We start from the raw sequence: 17,050 nt of genomic DNA, 5'->3' as shown, positions 1-17,050 counted from the left end.
GTTTTAGAAAGGTGTTTCTCCATGATTGTCTGGAAACTCCACGTTAGATAGAACAGAAAATCCTAAACCAATGTTCGTTCTTGTTCCTCTTGCATTTTGTTTAGAATTAAGTGTGCACTCCTTTCCTGGGACCGAGGAACCACGACTCATCTTGTTGTTACTGTTGTTACTAGTTGACATGATTTGCATACATACACACATTTGCATACGTAATTTACACAGTCGAACACTCTCTCCATGTCCTCCCTTCATGCCGGCATCTCTTAGGCGTAGTTCTCATCATGCGCTCAGCTGTCTGTCATTCTCCACCGGCATATCCCCTGAGGAGGAGAAAGGCCTTTCGAAGTTCTGAGGAGAAACAAAAAAGTGGGAGGGAAGTCTGTAGAAATTAGTATTGTTACGATAACAAACACAAATTGCAGGTGCTAACTGTGTCAGTCTTGTTGAATACATTGGTTTGGAATACCTGGAATGCTTTTAAAGTGTTGAGTTTTAAGGTTGTACAACTGAAATTCTGTCCTTAAATTGCATGTGGCCCAAGAATTACAGGTGGAAGAAACTACTTATAGGACATTTGATTTACAGCTATATCTGTAGATATTTTGGTCTCCTACGAAATGCATCATTGTAACATCATAGGCACTGATGACTCGTTACTCTTGTCTGGGGAAGTTGACACTGCAGGGTCTTGATGTTGCACAGGAGGCCGCCATCAGATGCCAGTAGGTTCCTGAAGGTGACGTGGTGGAGGAGGAGCCAAGCGTCCCCAGTGTGCTCGCCTTCCTCTGTCATCCCTCCTGACACTGACTGTGACTCTCCCAGGCCCTGATCCCACGCTTCGCTTCGTTGGGCGGTGCCGACAGCCTCAGGGCCAGCAGACCCTTCCCACTGCACACAGCACCACCCCAGCTTTGAACCGTTTCTCCTGTGTTGTTCTCAAAGTCTCGTTGATTATTCTCTATAGTCACGCTTTTTTTCTCCTCATTCCTTGTATCATCTCCGAGTTACGATTATAGCTCTGCTGATTAAATTGCAGCTGACTTTGTAAGCATTTTCCCTCTCCACCGGCTTGTCCTTTAATGGCTTGAACGCCACGGGAGGTGTGGAAGACCCTTTCGTAGACAGTGGCCAGTATTGGTCTGTGGGGTGGTTATTTAGTTCTTTGGCACATTATGATCATCTCAGGGTCAGGAGCCAGGCCATACATTCTTCAGTATTGCCCAGATCGTGTGGGTTCGAGATCTGAGTTGACACTATCTAAGCTTCGAGATTTAGTGGCTTCTTACCCCAGGGTCTCTTATGAATCTGCTCTAAGGTCCTATCAGTCTTGTCCTAGACACCCTGGCCTGGAAAGTGGAACATCTGCCTCCAGCCTCTTGTAGCCAAGGCTGCTGTGTTGAGAACATAATCTCAGCTTGCAAAAGCGTTGACATTTTAGTGGATTTGAGAGATAAATTTTAAATGATTATAAATACCTTAATTTGGAATTTTAGTAAGTCATTTGGTGTACTGATGGCCTGAGTTTGGGAAAAGGGCTGGCAACATCGAACAGGAGTTTTTCAGTGCATCTCTTACCTGTGTGCGGATTCTTCTCTGTCATCAAACCCTTTAACAGACTTAACATCGAGGAAGGGGAAAAAACGGTTGTAATTTTAAATAAGCATTCAATTAAAAGTAAAAAGCATTTTTGTACCTGTTACCATAGTTACCAAGGGGCTTTCCTGTGGCTTCAGAGAAAATGGGCTCCATTATTCGGAATAATTCTGAGAAGTGCTGTGGGGGCGAGGGTGGCAGAGGAGGTTTTCCTGAGAGGCAGGACACATGACTGGAAGAGCCTTCTTTACAGGGAGTCTCACTGGGTCCCCCATTAAATGTAGCTGTATTTGGTTATGAGTGGAAATTTTAGCTGCGTTATACTGTTAGCCATCCAGGCACCAAAACTCAAACTTTAGAAGTCTACTGCCACAGTTTACACAGAGTGCTGCTGTATTTGGGCAGGAGTGTAAAACCTCATTTAGGCAAATGTTAGGCATTTCCCATATTTGCAAACACCCACTGTATCTCGAAGGAATGAAATCAGGCAAATAAAGATGAGGCCACAGTTTTAAATCCAGGGAAGCCGGGAGTGGTGGTTTCTGCACTGTAAGGAGAATCATCTATCCCTTCATTCGTGTTTTGTCTTACTGGTCTCTGAACATTAGGGTTTTGATGTTTCGTGGGTTATGGGGAAGGTAGGGCTTAAATTTTTCTCAGATTTAGCTAAAAGCCTCTTTCTCTGGAGACTGGGCGGCCGCTGGATGATACCTGGTGACTGGAAGGGTCCCTTTGGAACCAGCTCGGGGTAGTCGGGTAGAAGTGGAGTGAAAGGACTGAAGGAGCTGAGCCACAGAAGCCCAGTAGTAGGGACTGGAGTGCCAGGGGATGGCGTGGAGAGTTACAGGGCGAAGGGATGGGCGGAGTCAGAGGATGGCCTAGAGCCTTCCCGCCAGTTGTCTGCACTTGTCTGCCCCAGATCGGCAGGACAGGCGGACGGACATTTCAGAGTGGAGGGCAGGACCTAGCGTTTCCAGTCATCACAGTGCCGGCTGGGCTGCTTCTCCCACTCGCGCCAGCTGTCGATTCCCTCTGCTTTTCCCTCCACGGACATGCTCTGAGAGGGAGCCGTCTTTTCTTCCCAGCCTGTGGTGGCACTCCTGTTCCTGCAGTCCCAAAGTCGCCTCCACCACGCCTTGTCCTCTTCAGGCCCTCTCTCCTCCGTCCTGATCGCCAACCTCTCTGAGACCCCGGGACGCTGTTCTGTGGGGATTTTTGCGGTTCTAAGGAAAGTCCTGGCCTTGTCACCAAAGCACTTGGTTTCCTGCAGGGCATGCCTGTCACTGAACTTGGTGATACTGAGTAAGCACATAGAACACAATTGGACAGCTCTTAAAATTTCATCAGAGCATTGAGTGTGGCCTTCAGACAGTCAGCCAGACGTGGAGTAACTGCCGTTCCACCTAAGGGGACTAACCTTCACTAAGACGTCTGTGGGCTGGTGCACGGTAGGGGAGCCTTCTCAGCGCGGATGACCCCTCCTCCGGCAGCTTTCCCTGTCCTGCTCAGAACTGCCCCTCCTGCCAGCCTCGCCAAGCTGACCACAGACTCTTCCCTGTCGTCAGTTCTGTCAAAGAGGTGCAGCTACTGCTCGTGGAAACCATTCGGGGACAGGATCCTTGACTGTTCAGGGAGGGGGAGATAGCTCAGACCCCCTGAGGGCAAACACCGGGGCTCCTCCAAACGCCCATCCCGGCTGGCTGCCTGCTGCGGGGCACATCTTCAGGCACTTCCTTCTTATTTTCTGGTCATGCAAGCATTGGACCTCCACCCTAAAGCCAAAACCCCAGTCCCCATCCTCATAGAGCACAGGCCAGTTTTAAGGAGTTTGTAGCCACAGACTCTTCAGGAGCAAGTCCTCCTAAGAGAACGTGAGAACCTTGTAGTGTCCGACAAGCTAAACTCCTTTTCGGAAGGCAGTGGTGTACACCCACACCTCCTAAACTGCCATACTTTCTTGGCCTTTGTGGAGCAGTCTGCGCGATGCTCTCAGTAGCGAATTCAACAGTTCCGTAGACGGAATCCTCTGTGTATTCTGAACAGACTCCCATTGCCTAGAGCGTGGGTTCTGTCAGGCATTTTGGGGTGTAACTCCCATTTCTCCCTTTGTACCTTCACTATTTTTCCTTTGTTGTTTTGAATATATGCTTGTGAATCACCATGAGTCCATTTTTAGAGTAAGTCATGCTATAAGTCTCTTACCAGATATGCCTGAAAAGTTTTATTTTCTGATAATTAAAGAATCTCAACAGCTGGTAGCAGCTTCACACTGAAGCAGTGACATTTTTGGTGCTTTCCTTTTTTTTCTCTGGGTCCTGCCTGTGCCTCCTGGGGCGTTTAAAGCTGCCACCAGAAAGTTATGTGGCTGTGCAGACGACACTCATGAATTCCGTCCAGCTGATGAATCGGTGTCTGTGCCCAAAATAAGTGGCGTCCTAATGGACTCACTTTCGGAGGGAGTTCCACACTAAGTGGTCCTTGGGGGCCCGTCTGCCTTCTGTGTTTTGAAGCCCCTTCTTACAGTCAGAACTGCTGCCGCAGCTTAGTTTTACTTGTTCAAAAGCTAAGTAAAGCATTCTGATGCTATCTGTTATCTGCCTGCTGACTTTAATGATTATCTGGATTGATTTTAAAGGCCATTGTAAAACTGCATTTTCAAATTAAGTGATCATCAAGCACAGGTCCAGTGGATGTCATTCTAGAACTAATGCAACTGGCCGTGATTTCTGAGGTGGCCCAGAGAAGATGAAAGTGAAGTTCACAAAGACGAGCTGTTCATATCGTTACTCCGTGCAACAAAGTGACGTACGTTTGCTTATCCTGAAGGTGGATGTGGGCGTGGTGCACTTCACTCCCCTGACGCGGCCCAGGATAGAGCAGCCCTTCCCGCTGGTGGAGAAGGTCGTGCAGAGTGCGTTCCACTTCCGAAGGAAGTACTGCCATCGCGGACTTGGGTAAGAGTGCCTTCTCCTCCCCTCTGCAGCATTCGTCACGAAATCCTCAATCTCTTTTTCAGAGATTCAGAAATTTCAAAAATAATTCACGGTCTCTATTAATATTTCTCTCAGTTCAAATCCTGTGTTACCCAAACCTTGACCGCCACTGAGGGAAAACAGAGAGACCTCGATTTAGCTTGAGATGCCACATACAGGTCTTGTTTTATCATAAGTGCACCCTGAAACCGACAGTCACAGTTTATAAGGACCCTGCACTCGGAAGGTCATGACCGCGCAGTCAGGACCTAGACCGCTGGGACTGTGGACGCTCAGCATCTCTGACCCTGAATGTGTGGGGGTGTGGCGTTTCAAAACTTTTTCATGAACATATAGTTGGTGTACAATACTATGTTAGTTTCAGGTGCACAGCATAATGAGCAGACACTTACGTGCCTTACAGTGCGATCCCCGCAGATAACCATCTGTTACCATGCCACGTTATGACTGTGTTACTGATGGTACTTCCTGTGCTACAGCATCGCTCTGGCTTATTCCCTTCACGTCGGGAAGCTTGTAGCTCTCTCATCCTTCGCCTTTTCACCCATCCCTCCCACCACCTTCCCCTCGGGAACCACCAGTTTTTCTTCATGTGTCTGTTTTTGTTTTATTTGTTCATTTGTTTTGTTAGACTCCACATGTAAGTGAAATCATATGGTATTTGTCTTTTTCTGTCTGATTTATTTCACTTAGCATAATACCCTCTATCTGGGTCCATCCATGCTGTCACAAATGGTAAGATTTCATTTTCTTATGGCTGAGCAATATTTATATCGTCTTTTCTCTGTTCATTAATGGACACCTAGGTGGTTTCCATTATCATCACTATTGTGTTGTAAACAATCCTGAAATCAACATGGGGGTGCATGTATCTGTTTAAATTAGTGTTTTCGTTTATTTGGCTGAGTACCCAGAGATAGAATTCTTGGTTGAACAGTAGTTATTTTTACTTTTTTTGAGGAACGTCCATACTGTTTTCCATAGTGGCTGCACCCATTTGCAATCCCACCAACAGTGTGCAAAGTTCCCTTTTCTCCACATCCTTGCCAACACTTGTTGTTAGATGGCTTTTTGATAATAGCCATCTGTCAGGTGTGAGGTGATGTCTCCTTGTGGATTTAATTTGTATTTCCCTGATGACTAGTGATGCTGAGTATCTTTCTATGTGTCTGTGGGCTTCTGTCCATCATCTCGGGAGAAATGTCTATTTAGGTCCTCTGCCTACTTTTTCATCAGGTTGTTTCTTGTTGTTATCTGTATGAGTTCCTTATATATTTTGGATATTACCCCTTACCAGATGTATCATGGGCAAATATCCTGTCCCATGCAGTAGGTCAGGGTTTTTTTTCCATTTGGTTGATGGTTTTCTTCACTGTGCAGAAGCTTTTTAGTTTGATATAATCCCATCTATTTTTTGGTTTTGTTTCCCTTGCCTGAGAAGACATAGCCAAAAAAACATTGCTAAGACTAATGTCACAAAGTTTACTGCCTGTTTTCTTCTGGGATTTTTATGGTTTCGGTTTTAAATTTATTGTATGTGGTGTGAGAAAGTGATCCAGTGTCTTTCTTCTTTTTTTTTTTTTTGCATGAATCTGTCCAATTTTCCAAACACCACTTATTGAAGAGACTATCATTTTCCATTATATATTTTTGCACCCTTTGTTGTGGGTTAATTGACCAGATAAGCAAGGGTTTATTTCCAGGCTCTCTGTCCTGTTCTGTTAAACTGTGTATCTGTTTTTGTGTCTGTACCACATTGTTTTTATTACTACAGCTTTGTCGTAGAGTCCGAAATCAAGGAGCATGTTACCTCCAAGTCTGGTCTTCATTTTCAGAAAGACTGCTTCATTCTCAAAATTGACTATTCAGGGTCTTTTGTGATTCACTATGTAGAATTATTTGTTCTACTCCTGAGAAAAATGCAATCAGTAGTTTGATAGGGATTTCATTGAATATATAGACTTCTTTGTGTAGTATGGTCATTTTACCAATATTAATCCATCTAATACATAAACATGGTACATATCCTTCCATTTATTTGTGTCCTCATCCATTTCTTTCTTCAGTGCCTTATAGTTTTCAGAGTACAGGCCTTTCACCTTCTTGGTTAAATTTATTCTTAGGAATTTATTCTTCTTGATGCATTTGTAAATGGGGTTGTTCTCTTAATTTCTCTTTCTAATTGCTTGTTATTGGTGTATAGAAATGCTAGTATTTTGTTGAGAATTTTAGCATCTGCGTTCATCAGGGATACTGGCCTGTAATTTTCTTTTTTTGTAGTGTCTTGTCTGGTTTTGGTATCAGGGTAATACTGGCCTCAGAAGGAGTTTGGAAGCATTTCTGCCTCTTCAATTTTTTGTAATAGTTTGAAATGGGTAGGTATTAATTCTTCTTAAATGTTTGGTAGTATTCACTTATGAAGCCATCTGATCCTGAACTTTTCTTTCCTGGGGGCTTTTTAATTACTGCTTCAATATGGTGGCTAGAATCAAACTCAGATTCTCTGTTTCTCCACGGTTCAGTTTGGGAAGGTTATAGGTTTCTAGAAGTTTATCCATTTCTTCTAGGTTGTTCAATTTGTTGGCATATCATTGTTCACAGTATTCTTTTCTTCTTCTATTCCCCATCCAAAGGTTGGCAAAGGCTGTTGATTTCTGCAGATTCCATTGAAATCACTCACTCCTCTGCCTAAATCAGGCCCTGGCTACTGGTGTAGTTGACCTTCAAAAACTATATATTTTTTATTTCTCAATGACAGTTGATGTACAATATATTAGTACAATAATATATTAATCACAACCCAGTGATTAGACATTTATGTAACTTAAAAAGTGATCACCCCAGTCAATTTAGTGCCCATCTGACACCATAGTTATTAAATATTATTAACTGTATTCCCTATGCTGTACTTTACATCCCTGTGACTGTTCTGTAACTACTAATTTGTACTCCTCAATCCCTTCACCTTTTTCACTTAGACCCCCACCCCCTCCCACCTGGCAACCATCATTTTCTTCTTCATCAGTCTCTTCTGTGTATCTCTGAGTCCATTTCTGTTTTGTTCCTTTATTTCATTCTTTATTCTGCATATAAGTGAAATCATCTGGTATTGTCTTTCTCTGACTTATTTCACTGAGCACAGTATCCTCTAGGTCCATCCGTGTTTTTGCAGCTGGTAAGGGTTCATTCTTTATTTTTTGGCTGAGTCATATTCCACTGTGTATATGCACCACTTCTTTATCCGTTCATCTGTTGATGGACACACTTAGGTTACTTCCATATCGTGGCTATTGGAAATAATGTTGCAGTGAACGTGTGGGTGTTTTTGATTTAGTGTTCTGGGCTTCTTCAGATAAATATCCAGAAGTGGAATTTCTGGCTCCTTCATTGTCTCTTGTATATAGCCTTCGTTTTGGTTTATTGTGTCTGCTATAAGTACTGCTACCCAAGCTTTTGGTTTTTTACTTCCATTTTCAGGAAATACCTGTTTTCATTTCTGTAAGTCTGTGTGTGTCCTTCCATCTGGGGTGACTGAGTGTGGAAGGGTCTTGTTTTGTTATCCATTCAGTATGTCTTTTGACTGGAGCGTTTAAATCCATTTGCATTGCATTAAAGGGAATCAACAGTAGATGTCAGTTATTGTATTCTTTATTTCTTAGTGCTTCTTTTTCACCTTTCCTCTTTTTTGAAGTTCTAAGTTCCTGTACTCATTCCCTGAGTTCATTGAGCATCATTATAGCCAGTGTTTTGAGCTCTGCATCTGGTAGATTGCTTGTCTCCATTTTGTTTAGCTTATTTTTCTGGTGTTTTGTTCCGTACTTACCTTTAGGCCATGTTTCTTTGTCGCATCCTGGCAGCCTCCCTGTTTGTTTCCATGTGTTAGGTAGAGCTGCTCTGTCTCCCAGTCTTGGGAGAGTGGCCTAACGCAGAAGGTGTCCTGGGGGCCCAGTGGCACACACAGTCTCCCCGATGACCAGAGCTGGGCACTCCAGATGCGTCCCCCCATGTGGCTGTGTGCACCCTCCTGTTGTAGTTGAGCCTTGATTGCTGTTGGCACATCAGTAGGAGCTATCTACCCCCAGGCCAATGGGCTGTGAGGGCTGGCTGCAGCTGCAGTGGAGGAGGTGCTGTGCAGGGGCTGACCCCACCAAGCAGGACTCACACCAGCAGGGCTCTGGTGCCCACTGAGTCCGCCTCTGTGAGTGTGTCACTTGTGGAGGTGGTTGGGTGGTGCAAGCCAAGATCACCTGCTGCCTGTGACCTGCCTGGGGCTACCCAGCATGAGCTAGAGTGATCTGCATGTGGCTGCTACTTGTGCTGGGCTCAGAGGTGCCTGGGGGAGGCCAAGCTGTGACCCAAGGCCAGTTGCTACTAGTGCTGGGCCTGGGGCCACTTAGCAAAGGTACTGGGCACACTGAGGCCAGATGCTGCTGGTTTGGTGTTTGTGAACCTTTGAGACATTTAGGCAAGCCCACAGCATTGGCCAAGATAGGTTGTTTGTATGGAAAAACCTTTGACAATGGCTTCAATGGGCCAGCAAGTTGGATGGGGCACAGTCTCGGGGACTCACCAGGTCGGGACAAACTGTTTCCTTAGCCAGGCTGATGGAGAATGAGATACAGTGCCTGCCTTCTGGCCCTGTCAGAGGAGGGCTCAGCAAAGGAGCAATGGCCTCTGCCGGCACTTCTCTCTGGGAGAAAGCTGCCCCTCCAACCTTTGCTCCAAGTCAGATAATTCATTTCTGTCCCTGGCACCTTGTGAGCTGCTGCCCAGCACAGGAGCTCAGAATGCGTGAGTGTTAGTCATTCCGTCTGTGGGCCCTTTAAGGGGAATGCCTGGGATTCCAGCAGTTCTGCAATACACTCAGCCGCAGTCTCCACTGGTTTGTACAGCACTGGTTATGAGGGCTTCTCTTCCTGTCACTGCACCCCTGGGCTGGGGGCAGGGGCCTGCTGTGGGACTGGACCCCTCGATCCTCGGGTGACCTCCACAGCCCAGATATCTTTGATTGTTATCCACTCCTCCTGAGTGTTCCATGGCCCCCCTTCTACCAGTCTTGTTCCGGCTTCTTTTCTAAATCCCTAGCTGTAGGACGTCTGAGCTGGGTTTAAGGTGGTTCTGAATGGTGGTGGTTCTGTAGTTCGGTTGGAATTTTGATGGGGTCACGGGAGGAAGCAGGTGCTGCGTTCACCTGCTCCACCGTCTCTCCCGGGAGCTCCATAGTGCCCTTTATGATCCTTTGTGAGTCTGTGGTGCAGGTTATAACTTCTCTTTCATTGCTGGTTTTATTTCTTTGGGCTCTCCCTTTTTTCCCTGGACGAGTCTAGCTAAAGGTTTATCAATTTTGTTTATATTTGCAAAAAACCACCTTTCAGTTTCCTTGCCACCACCTTTTCTATTGCTTTTTAGTCTCTATTTGATTTCTTCCTGCTCTGATGTTTATAATTTTGTTCCTTAATTTGTTTTGATCGTCCTTCTGTAGGTGTAAAATTACATTATTTGGGACTTTCGGTAGTTTATGTCTAAGGTGGACTTGTATTACCGTGGACTACTCCCAGAATTGCTCTTGCTGCGTCCCACGCACTCGGGGAAGTTGTTTCCGTTCTCGTTGCCTGTTTGAGTTCCTCTGTGATGCATCAGTGGTTGGCTAGCATGTTGTTTCGTCTCCACGCCTTTGTGTCTTTTCCCATTTTCTTCTTGTATTGGATTTCTAGTTTTGTGTCAGTGTCATCAGGAAAAAATGCTTGATAATAATTACTTCAGCTGTCTTTAATTTATTGCAGCTTCTTTTGTGTCCTAACATGTAATCCGTCCTAGTAAAAATGCTGCGAGTGCTGCACTTGAATGGAATATATATTCTGAGTTTGGGGATGAAATGTTTTTTTAATATCTATTAATTCAGTCTGGCTAATGTGACATTTAAGGCCATTGTTCCTTTAGTGACTGACTGGGTGATCTATCCATTGATTGCAGGGGGGTGTTAAAGTCCCCAGCTGTTACTATAATATTGCCAGGTTCTCCCTTTCTGTCAGTATTTGCTTCAGACAGTTAGGCGCTCCTGTGTTGGGTGCATCGGTATTCACTGATGTTACATCCTGGCCTGGGAGCGACCTTTTTGCCTCTGTCTCTTTTTAAAGTCCTTGTTTTCCAGTCTGTTCTGTCTGGGGTGCGTATGCTCCCCCAGCACTCCTGTATGCACGGAGTATCTTTTGCATCCTTTCGTCCTCTGTGTCTTTGGCTCTGAAGTGAGCGTCTCGTAGGCAGAACATAAGTGGGTCTCTGTCTTTCACCTGTTCCGCCACCCTGCGGCTTCTGACTGTTTACCCCATTTATATCTGAAGGAGTTACCGGTAGGCACTCTTGTTGCCACTTCGCTCATTGTGTGTTGGTGGTTCTGTAGTTTCTCTCTGTTCCTTCCTTCTCCATCTCTTCCCTTGTCTTTTCCTTTTCTCATGTTTGGCTTGGGCTCCTTTTTCTCCTTTTTCTGCTCTCTTTTGTAGGTTTGCGGTTGCCACGAGGTCCATATGTATTGATCTACAGCTGTGGCGGACTATTTTCAGCTGACGGGCATTTGGGATTGAACACATTTTTAAAGTGCTACGTCTTTATTTTGCCCCATCCCTTCTTCGTTTTTGACAGCAAATTTTAGATCTTGCTGTTTTGTGTATCTGCAACTACTTATTATAGTTTTAGTTGATTTTGCTACTTTTGTCTTTTAACCTTCATACTAGCTTTTTAAGTGGTTGATTCACTGTGTTTATTATCTATTTGCCTTTAACAGTGAGATTTTTTACTTTCTGTATTATTTCTGGTTATGGCCCTTTTTTTTCCTTGCCACCACCTTTTCTATTGCTTTTTAGTCTCTATTTGATTTCTTAAAGAAGACCCTTTAACGTCTTGCAAAGCTGATTTAGTACTAAGGAACTTCTTTTGCTTCTCTGGGAAACTCTACCATTTAATTCTGAATGATAACCTTGCTGGATAGAATATTCTGGTTTGTAGATTCCTTTTTTCCAGCATTTTAAATATATCCTGCTACTCTCCTCTGTCCTGTAAAGCTTCTGCTGGAAAAAAGAAAAATCAGCTGGTAGCCTTACAGGGTTTGCCTTGTATATGCGGCTCTCCCTGGGCCCATCTTGTTCGGAGGTCGGGGCGTTCTGGACCTGGGTGCCTGTCCAGGTTGGGGAGTTTTTAGCTCACTGATGCATTCTTCCCTATTCTCTACAGAAGATCCAGTCAGTGGTTTTTCAGCTTTTTTCATCTCATGGCACATACAAACTAATTACTAAAATTATTTTTTTAACAAAAATAAAACAGGTACAATTCTGATTCATTCAAACAGGATGGCTGTTGGATGGTTGGTTTTTGTTTTTGTTTTTTTAATTTCACATTCTAAGGGAAGAGAGGTCAGTTCCCTGACTAAATAGTCAGGTATTGCATGTTTTAAAAATTCTTGTGGCACACAGGTTGAAAATTGCTGATCTAATCTGCTGTTGATTCCCTGTAGTGTTTTTCATTTCAGTTACTGTATTCTTCAGCTCTGATTGGTTATTATATCTTCTGGCTCTTTCTTGAAGTTCTCACTGAGTCCTTTATTCTGCTGTGACGTTTGGTGAGCATCCTAATGACCATTACTTTGCTCTTTATCCGGCAAATTATTATCTTGGTTTCACTAGAGTTTTTCCTTGTTCCTTCAATGGAATATATTCCTTTGTCTTCTCATTTTGTTTGACTCTGTGTTTATTTCTATGAATGAGACAAAACAGCTCTCTCCCCCCATCATGAAGAAGTGGCCTTGTGTAGGAGCAACCTCTGCGTACACTGTGTGTGCCAGGTGTTTTTGCAGGCCACCGGAGCCAGCGCAGGCTTGTGTGATGCCTGGGATGCCCTGAGGGGCCAGCTGGCTGAGGCAACCCCGGGGCTGCAGCAGCATCCTGGCATTCTGGCTGCCCAGGTCTGGCTTGGGGAGAGACGGCCTGGGGTGTGCTGTGGCAGCCTTGCAGGCTACTTTCATTTATTGGTTTATTATAAAATGTATAACTGTGAAACAGCCAAGGGAAGAAAAGCTTAGAGCATGGTGTGAGGGCCATAGGGTGCTCAGAGCTTCCATGCCTTGTCTAGGTTCTTCAGCCTGGAACCCTATCATTTAGCAGTCTTTATGGAAGGTCCATTGCGTAAGTGCAATTGATTTGTTATTGGCCGTTGGTGATTGAGTTCGATCTGCAGCCCTTCTCATCTCTCTGCAGGTCTAGAGGTGATGGGCAAAGTTCCAACCCTTCAGCCCACGTTAGTTCCTCTGGCAACTGTCCCTCATCCTGAAGTTGCCTTGGGGGCCCACCAAGAAGCACCTCATGGGCACAGATGCAGCTCTGGTTGAAAGGGGCCTGTTATGAAAAACAAAAGCTGCTCCTATCTCCTGTGTCACTCGGGAAATGCCGAAGGTGGTAGAAGCTGTGTCAGGGACCTCCACGAAGATCAAATATCTACCGGGTGGGCAAAAGCAGGTTTACAGTTGTAAGTACACGAAACAGTTTACTCTTGTATTTTCCATATGAACAACTGTAAACCTGCTTCTGCCACACCCTGTATTTCTTTTCACTGTTTGTAAAATGTTCTCACCAAGTTACTAGTACCTCTTCTTTAAGGACACAGGACTACATAGCAAGTGCAGCTTCCGAGCAACCGGGATGATGTCCCGGAGAGTGTACACGGCCCTTTTTCTGTTTAGTGGCGAGCTCCTTGGTTCCCTCCTGCTGTGCACGGGCAGGCGGGCTCCCTCAGGAACCTGGGCAGAGCGTGCTGGCTTGGAGCCCTGTGTCTCGGCAGGCCCTGACCTGACCGTGGTGCTATATGTACCGTGACAGCCCAGAAAAATATTAGCCCTACTATGATCTGATTAAGAAAGAAAGGAAATGTGTGTTTTTGAGAGTTCCATCTGCCATAGTCAGCATTTAGCTCTTTAAAGCAGCTAATCTTTACAGGCACATAGTTCTCATTTTTCTAGCCCTGCCCCCACATTGCTCCACCTTAATTCCCCCTTTCCTGGTCTCTGACCTGTCCCTTTAGCACACGAGGCACCGCCACGCAGCTGCCTCCCGAGATCCTCGCCATCCATGACTCCTTCTTGAGGATTTGAGATGACAGACGTTAAACCTTCAACCTGCCATTTGTTGCCCTTAATTCGACCAGTGCCCGTACTTCACCAGAGTGTCGCTGCTTCTCTAGCACAGGCTGAAGCGGCAGGCTGATGACGGGGTGCCTCTGGCTCCCAGCACCCATCAGAATGAAGGCACAGCCCCAGCCAGCCCGCTGGACTTCGGCCCGCACTCACCCTTCACGCAGGGTGTCTCGAACACTGTATCCAGTAGCCCTGATCTGGGGGGACACAAAACGTATGCCCTGCTTTTGGAAACTCTGGGATCCGAGCTGGTGTTCCCAGGACAACCCCTGGCTGAGTGATGGGCCCCTCGTTGCACAGGTGCAGCTCCTGTGCAGGTAGGGACCGGGGCTGCGCCCTGCTCCGACCCGGGGTGCAGGGCGCATGCATGCAGATGGATTCTCACTGAGAGCGCCGCCACGGAGAGAATACGCTCTGCCTGGGCCTGACCTCCCCCCAGGCAGGGAGAGGGGCTCGCGCTGCGGGGCCTCTCAGACTTGAGAGAGCGAAATCCAGGTAAAGTTTCACAGTGTTTCACTGTCAGTTTTGCTGCTCATTTGAAAACAATGATCTCAGCTAGATGAAATATAAAATATTGCCTCAAATCAATTTTGAAGATGCAGCAGTGTATCTTAAAGAGGGGAAATAACTATTTTCTAAGCATTTTCACATGAACTGTTTCCTAGCTTTGCATAGAAAGGTCACTCCTTTGGGGTGAAGCGTTCCAGAGCTACATTTAAACTATAAACAATCATATCTGATGATACATCACCCAAAAATCAGCAACTTTTGTATTGAAAAATGTGGCAAATGAAACTTCTGTTTCTAAGAATGCAACTGAACAGATGTTACTTTAAACTTACCTTGGAGATGGCCTGAGCTTTGCCCACGCTGCGCAGGTCAGATGAGCTCTGCCGTGGGCGCTGGCTGGCCCTGCTGCCTGGCGGTGGCCCTGCAGCCCTCCTCCTCCTCCTAGGCTTAGAGCCCTGCAGGACACCCCACGGCTCTGCTGCCCCTTGCGGTCATTCCAGTTGTCAGGGCCATGTCACTTTCCAGTGAGGGCGGAAGGAAGCGTCGGGGCTTGCGAAATCCCTAAAGTAAAATTCTGATTTTTTTCCCTCTTAGAATGTTATTCCCGGAAGCTCAGCGCCTGGAAAGCACTGGGAAGCTGCTACAGATGGCGGAGGTGGACCCCACCCTCCGCCCCACCCAGCTCTCCGTCTCCCATTTTAGGAGCCTCTGTGATGTGTACCGGGAAATGTGTGATAAAGACCCACGCCTCTTTGCTTACAATTTCAGAGAAGAACGCAAGAAAAACAAATGCAAAGATCAGGAACAAGAGGGAGACAGGGAGAGTTCCAGGCTGTAGCTGCCACGCAGGGGCGAGCAGCGAACCGCACGCCGCCTGTCACGAGGTCGAGCTGCTCGTGTGTGCCGACTGCCTCAGAACAAGACTACCGGTTACCAGAGGGGCCTCTTTCCTGTTTATGGCACAGCTCGGTAGAGAAAATAAATAGGATAATCAAGTTACAGTATGAGCTTTCTTTTAATATACACTGCATAGATATGACATGTTTAGTATAAACAGCATCTATTACAACCTTACAAAAATGAAATATCTGCACATTGTGCCCCTACCCACATTGAAATAATTTAAATATGCTTTAAATAAAGCAAAAACTAACAGCTCAAAGAATGCCCAGAGGATTGAAAAAAATGACTTTTTAAAAAAGCTATTAATCACAACTTCCCCACCTTTTTCCACATAAATTAAAATAATTAGACTGAAGTTTTAAGAGTCCTAAGTCATTTTGATACCTGCTCAAAAGGGATATAAACTAATTTACAGATTCTGACCAGTTTAATCTAGTTTTCTGATCCACAATAAATTAAAATAACTTAAATCTTTACAACTGTTTTGTGGGAAAATGTACACTGCACAAAACGCAACGATGAGTAGTTTTTCTGCAACCTCCACTTTACCACCAGTTCGGAAGTGAGCAGTTTAACCCTTGGCTGGGGTGACACCACTACGACTTCTCGTGGCTCTCGGCGTCATAAAAACACTCCTCGTTGACGACCGACGTTAGGCTCTGCACGCTGAATTCTCGCTCCAGGACGGAACTGAGATCAAGGTTGGCATGCTCAGACTGGCTGTCGAGAGACTGGTGACGTGTCTGTGCCCTTAGCAGGGTTCCCCTGTCCCTTTTGGTGCTGTTTGCCTTTCGTTTAATGGCACAGAAGTGGCCCCGGACCAGCCTGCGCTGCTGCATCCCAGGTGGGCCATCCGTGCCGGGCTGCCGCTCTGCCGGGCGAGGGTCCGGGTCCTCGGAGATGCTCAGTCTCTGGAACTGGATTTCGATGTCTTTGGTGGGGCTGCCCTGTTTCAGCGTCTGGTGGTAGTCCTCGTCCTCGTCGCTCAGAATATCGCTCTCTTTGATGAGACTGTCTGGAAAATCTGGGAGGCCTGCGTGGGGGTGTTTCAGGGAGTCCTGCCCGCCCCCGGCCGGGGGGCAGCCGCTGCCCTGGGTGCTGCTGCTCAGGCTGCCGTCGTCAGAGTCCAGCGAGCTGCCCTTGCCAGGCTCGCCGGGCCGCTCGCCGCTGGAGGGGTTCTTGAGGACTTTCAGGGACCTGGACGATGCTGCAAGGAGAAGAGCACACGGGCCCTTGTGGCAGAGACAGGCACCACGATACGTACTGTGCACACTGTAAGCTGCCTGATTTGTCACCTGAGTTACTTACGACTTTATCATCTCACTTCGGTTACCAAGTGTCCTGGGACTTGAGCAAACCACCACCACCACCAAAAAATCCCAACAGAACAAAACAAACATTTTAAGTATGGAAATTTTGTCTGAAACTTTACACTGAGGGATTTGGTATTTTTAAATGACCAATTATCAGAGCTCAATTGTTTAGATAGAAAAATAAGCTATAAACTACTGAGGGCTAGGATGCTTATTTTGCCAATAGATAAACTATACAGTTAGCTACAAAATTTAGGTTCCTTTTCCTCACTAACTTACTTTGTAATTTGATAACCGAGATTACACTCTCTTCCTAGGCCTACCTTCTCACTGTGATTATTTCCCTTGCTGCTTAATTAAAAGCAGGAAACGCTCTTTATCTCTCATGGGAGCTGCCTCTGCCGGAACCTCTGACTTTCAGAGACTTAGTGCGAACATCTAATCATTGTGTGCGAGTGTCTTGGATTTCTCTTGGGCTGCGGGGGGGAACTCGCCGCTGTGGTGTCTGTGCAGACGACACCCCGATTTCGTGCCCACGGCTTACTTTGGCAAGAGAGGGA

At 46.0% G+C, this 17,050-nt stretch overlaps 2 protein-coding genes across 10 annotated transcripts in view; one reads left to right on the top strand and one right to left on the bottom strand.

Annotated features, from left to right (window-relative positions):
* TFB1M (transcription factor B1, mitochondrial) overlaps positions 1 to 16,814 on the top strand; it is a 52,410-nt gene extending 35,596 nt beyond the window's left edge. For 2 of the 3 annotated variants that reach the window (XM_024551987.4, XM_045188932.3), the window contains exons 6-7: positions 4,420 to 4,547; positions 14,869 to 16,814. In XM_024551987.4, coding sequence (XP_024407755.2) covers positions 4,420 to 4,547; positions 14,869 to 15,112 — 372 coding nt within the window. In that variant the 3' untranslated portion in view covers positions 15,113 to 16,814. The remainder of the gene's footprint in view (positions 1 to 4,419; positions 4,548 to 14,868) is intronic. The other variant, XM_053913651.2, reaches the window with a different exon arrangement.
* Positions 15,774 to 17,050, bottom strand: part of TIAM2 (TIAM Rac1 associated GEF 2) — a 196,814-nt gene continuing 195,537 nt past the window's right edge. For all 7 annotated transcript variants that reach the window (XM_053913646.2, XM_053913645.2, XM_053913648.2 and 4 more), the window contains one exon: positions 15,774 to 16,384. In XM_053913646.2, the coding sequence (XP_053769621.1) occupies positions 15,774 to 16,384 (611 nt within the window). The remainder of the gene's footprint in view (positions 16,385 to 17,050) is intronic.

This window comes from Desmodus rotundus, chromosome 11, assembly GCF_022682495.2.
Source record: "Desmodus rotundus isolate HL8 chromosome 11, HLdesRot8A.1, whole genome shotgun sequence".
NCBI lineage: Eukaryota > Metazoa > Chordata > Mammalia > Chiroptera > Phyllostomidae > Desmodus > Desmodus rotundus.
Note: the sequence above shows the minus strand (reverse complement) of the source record. Positions and strands in the feature narration are given on the sequence as shown.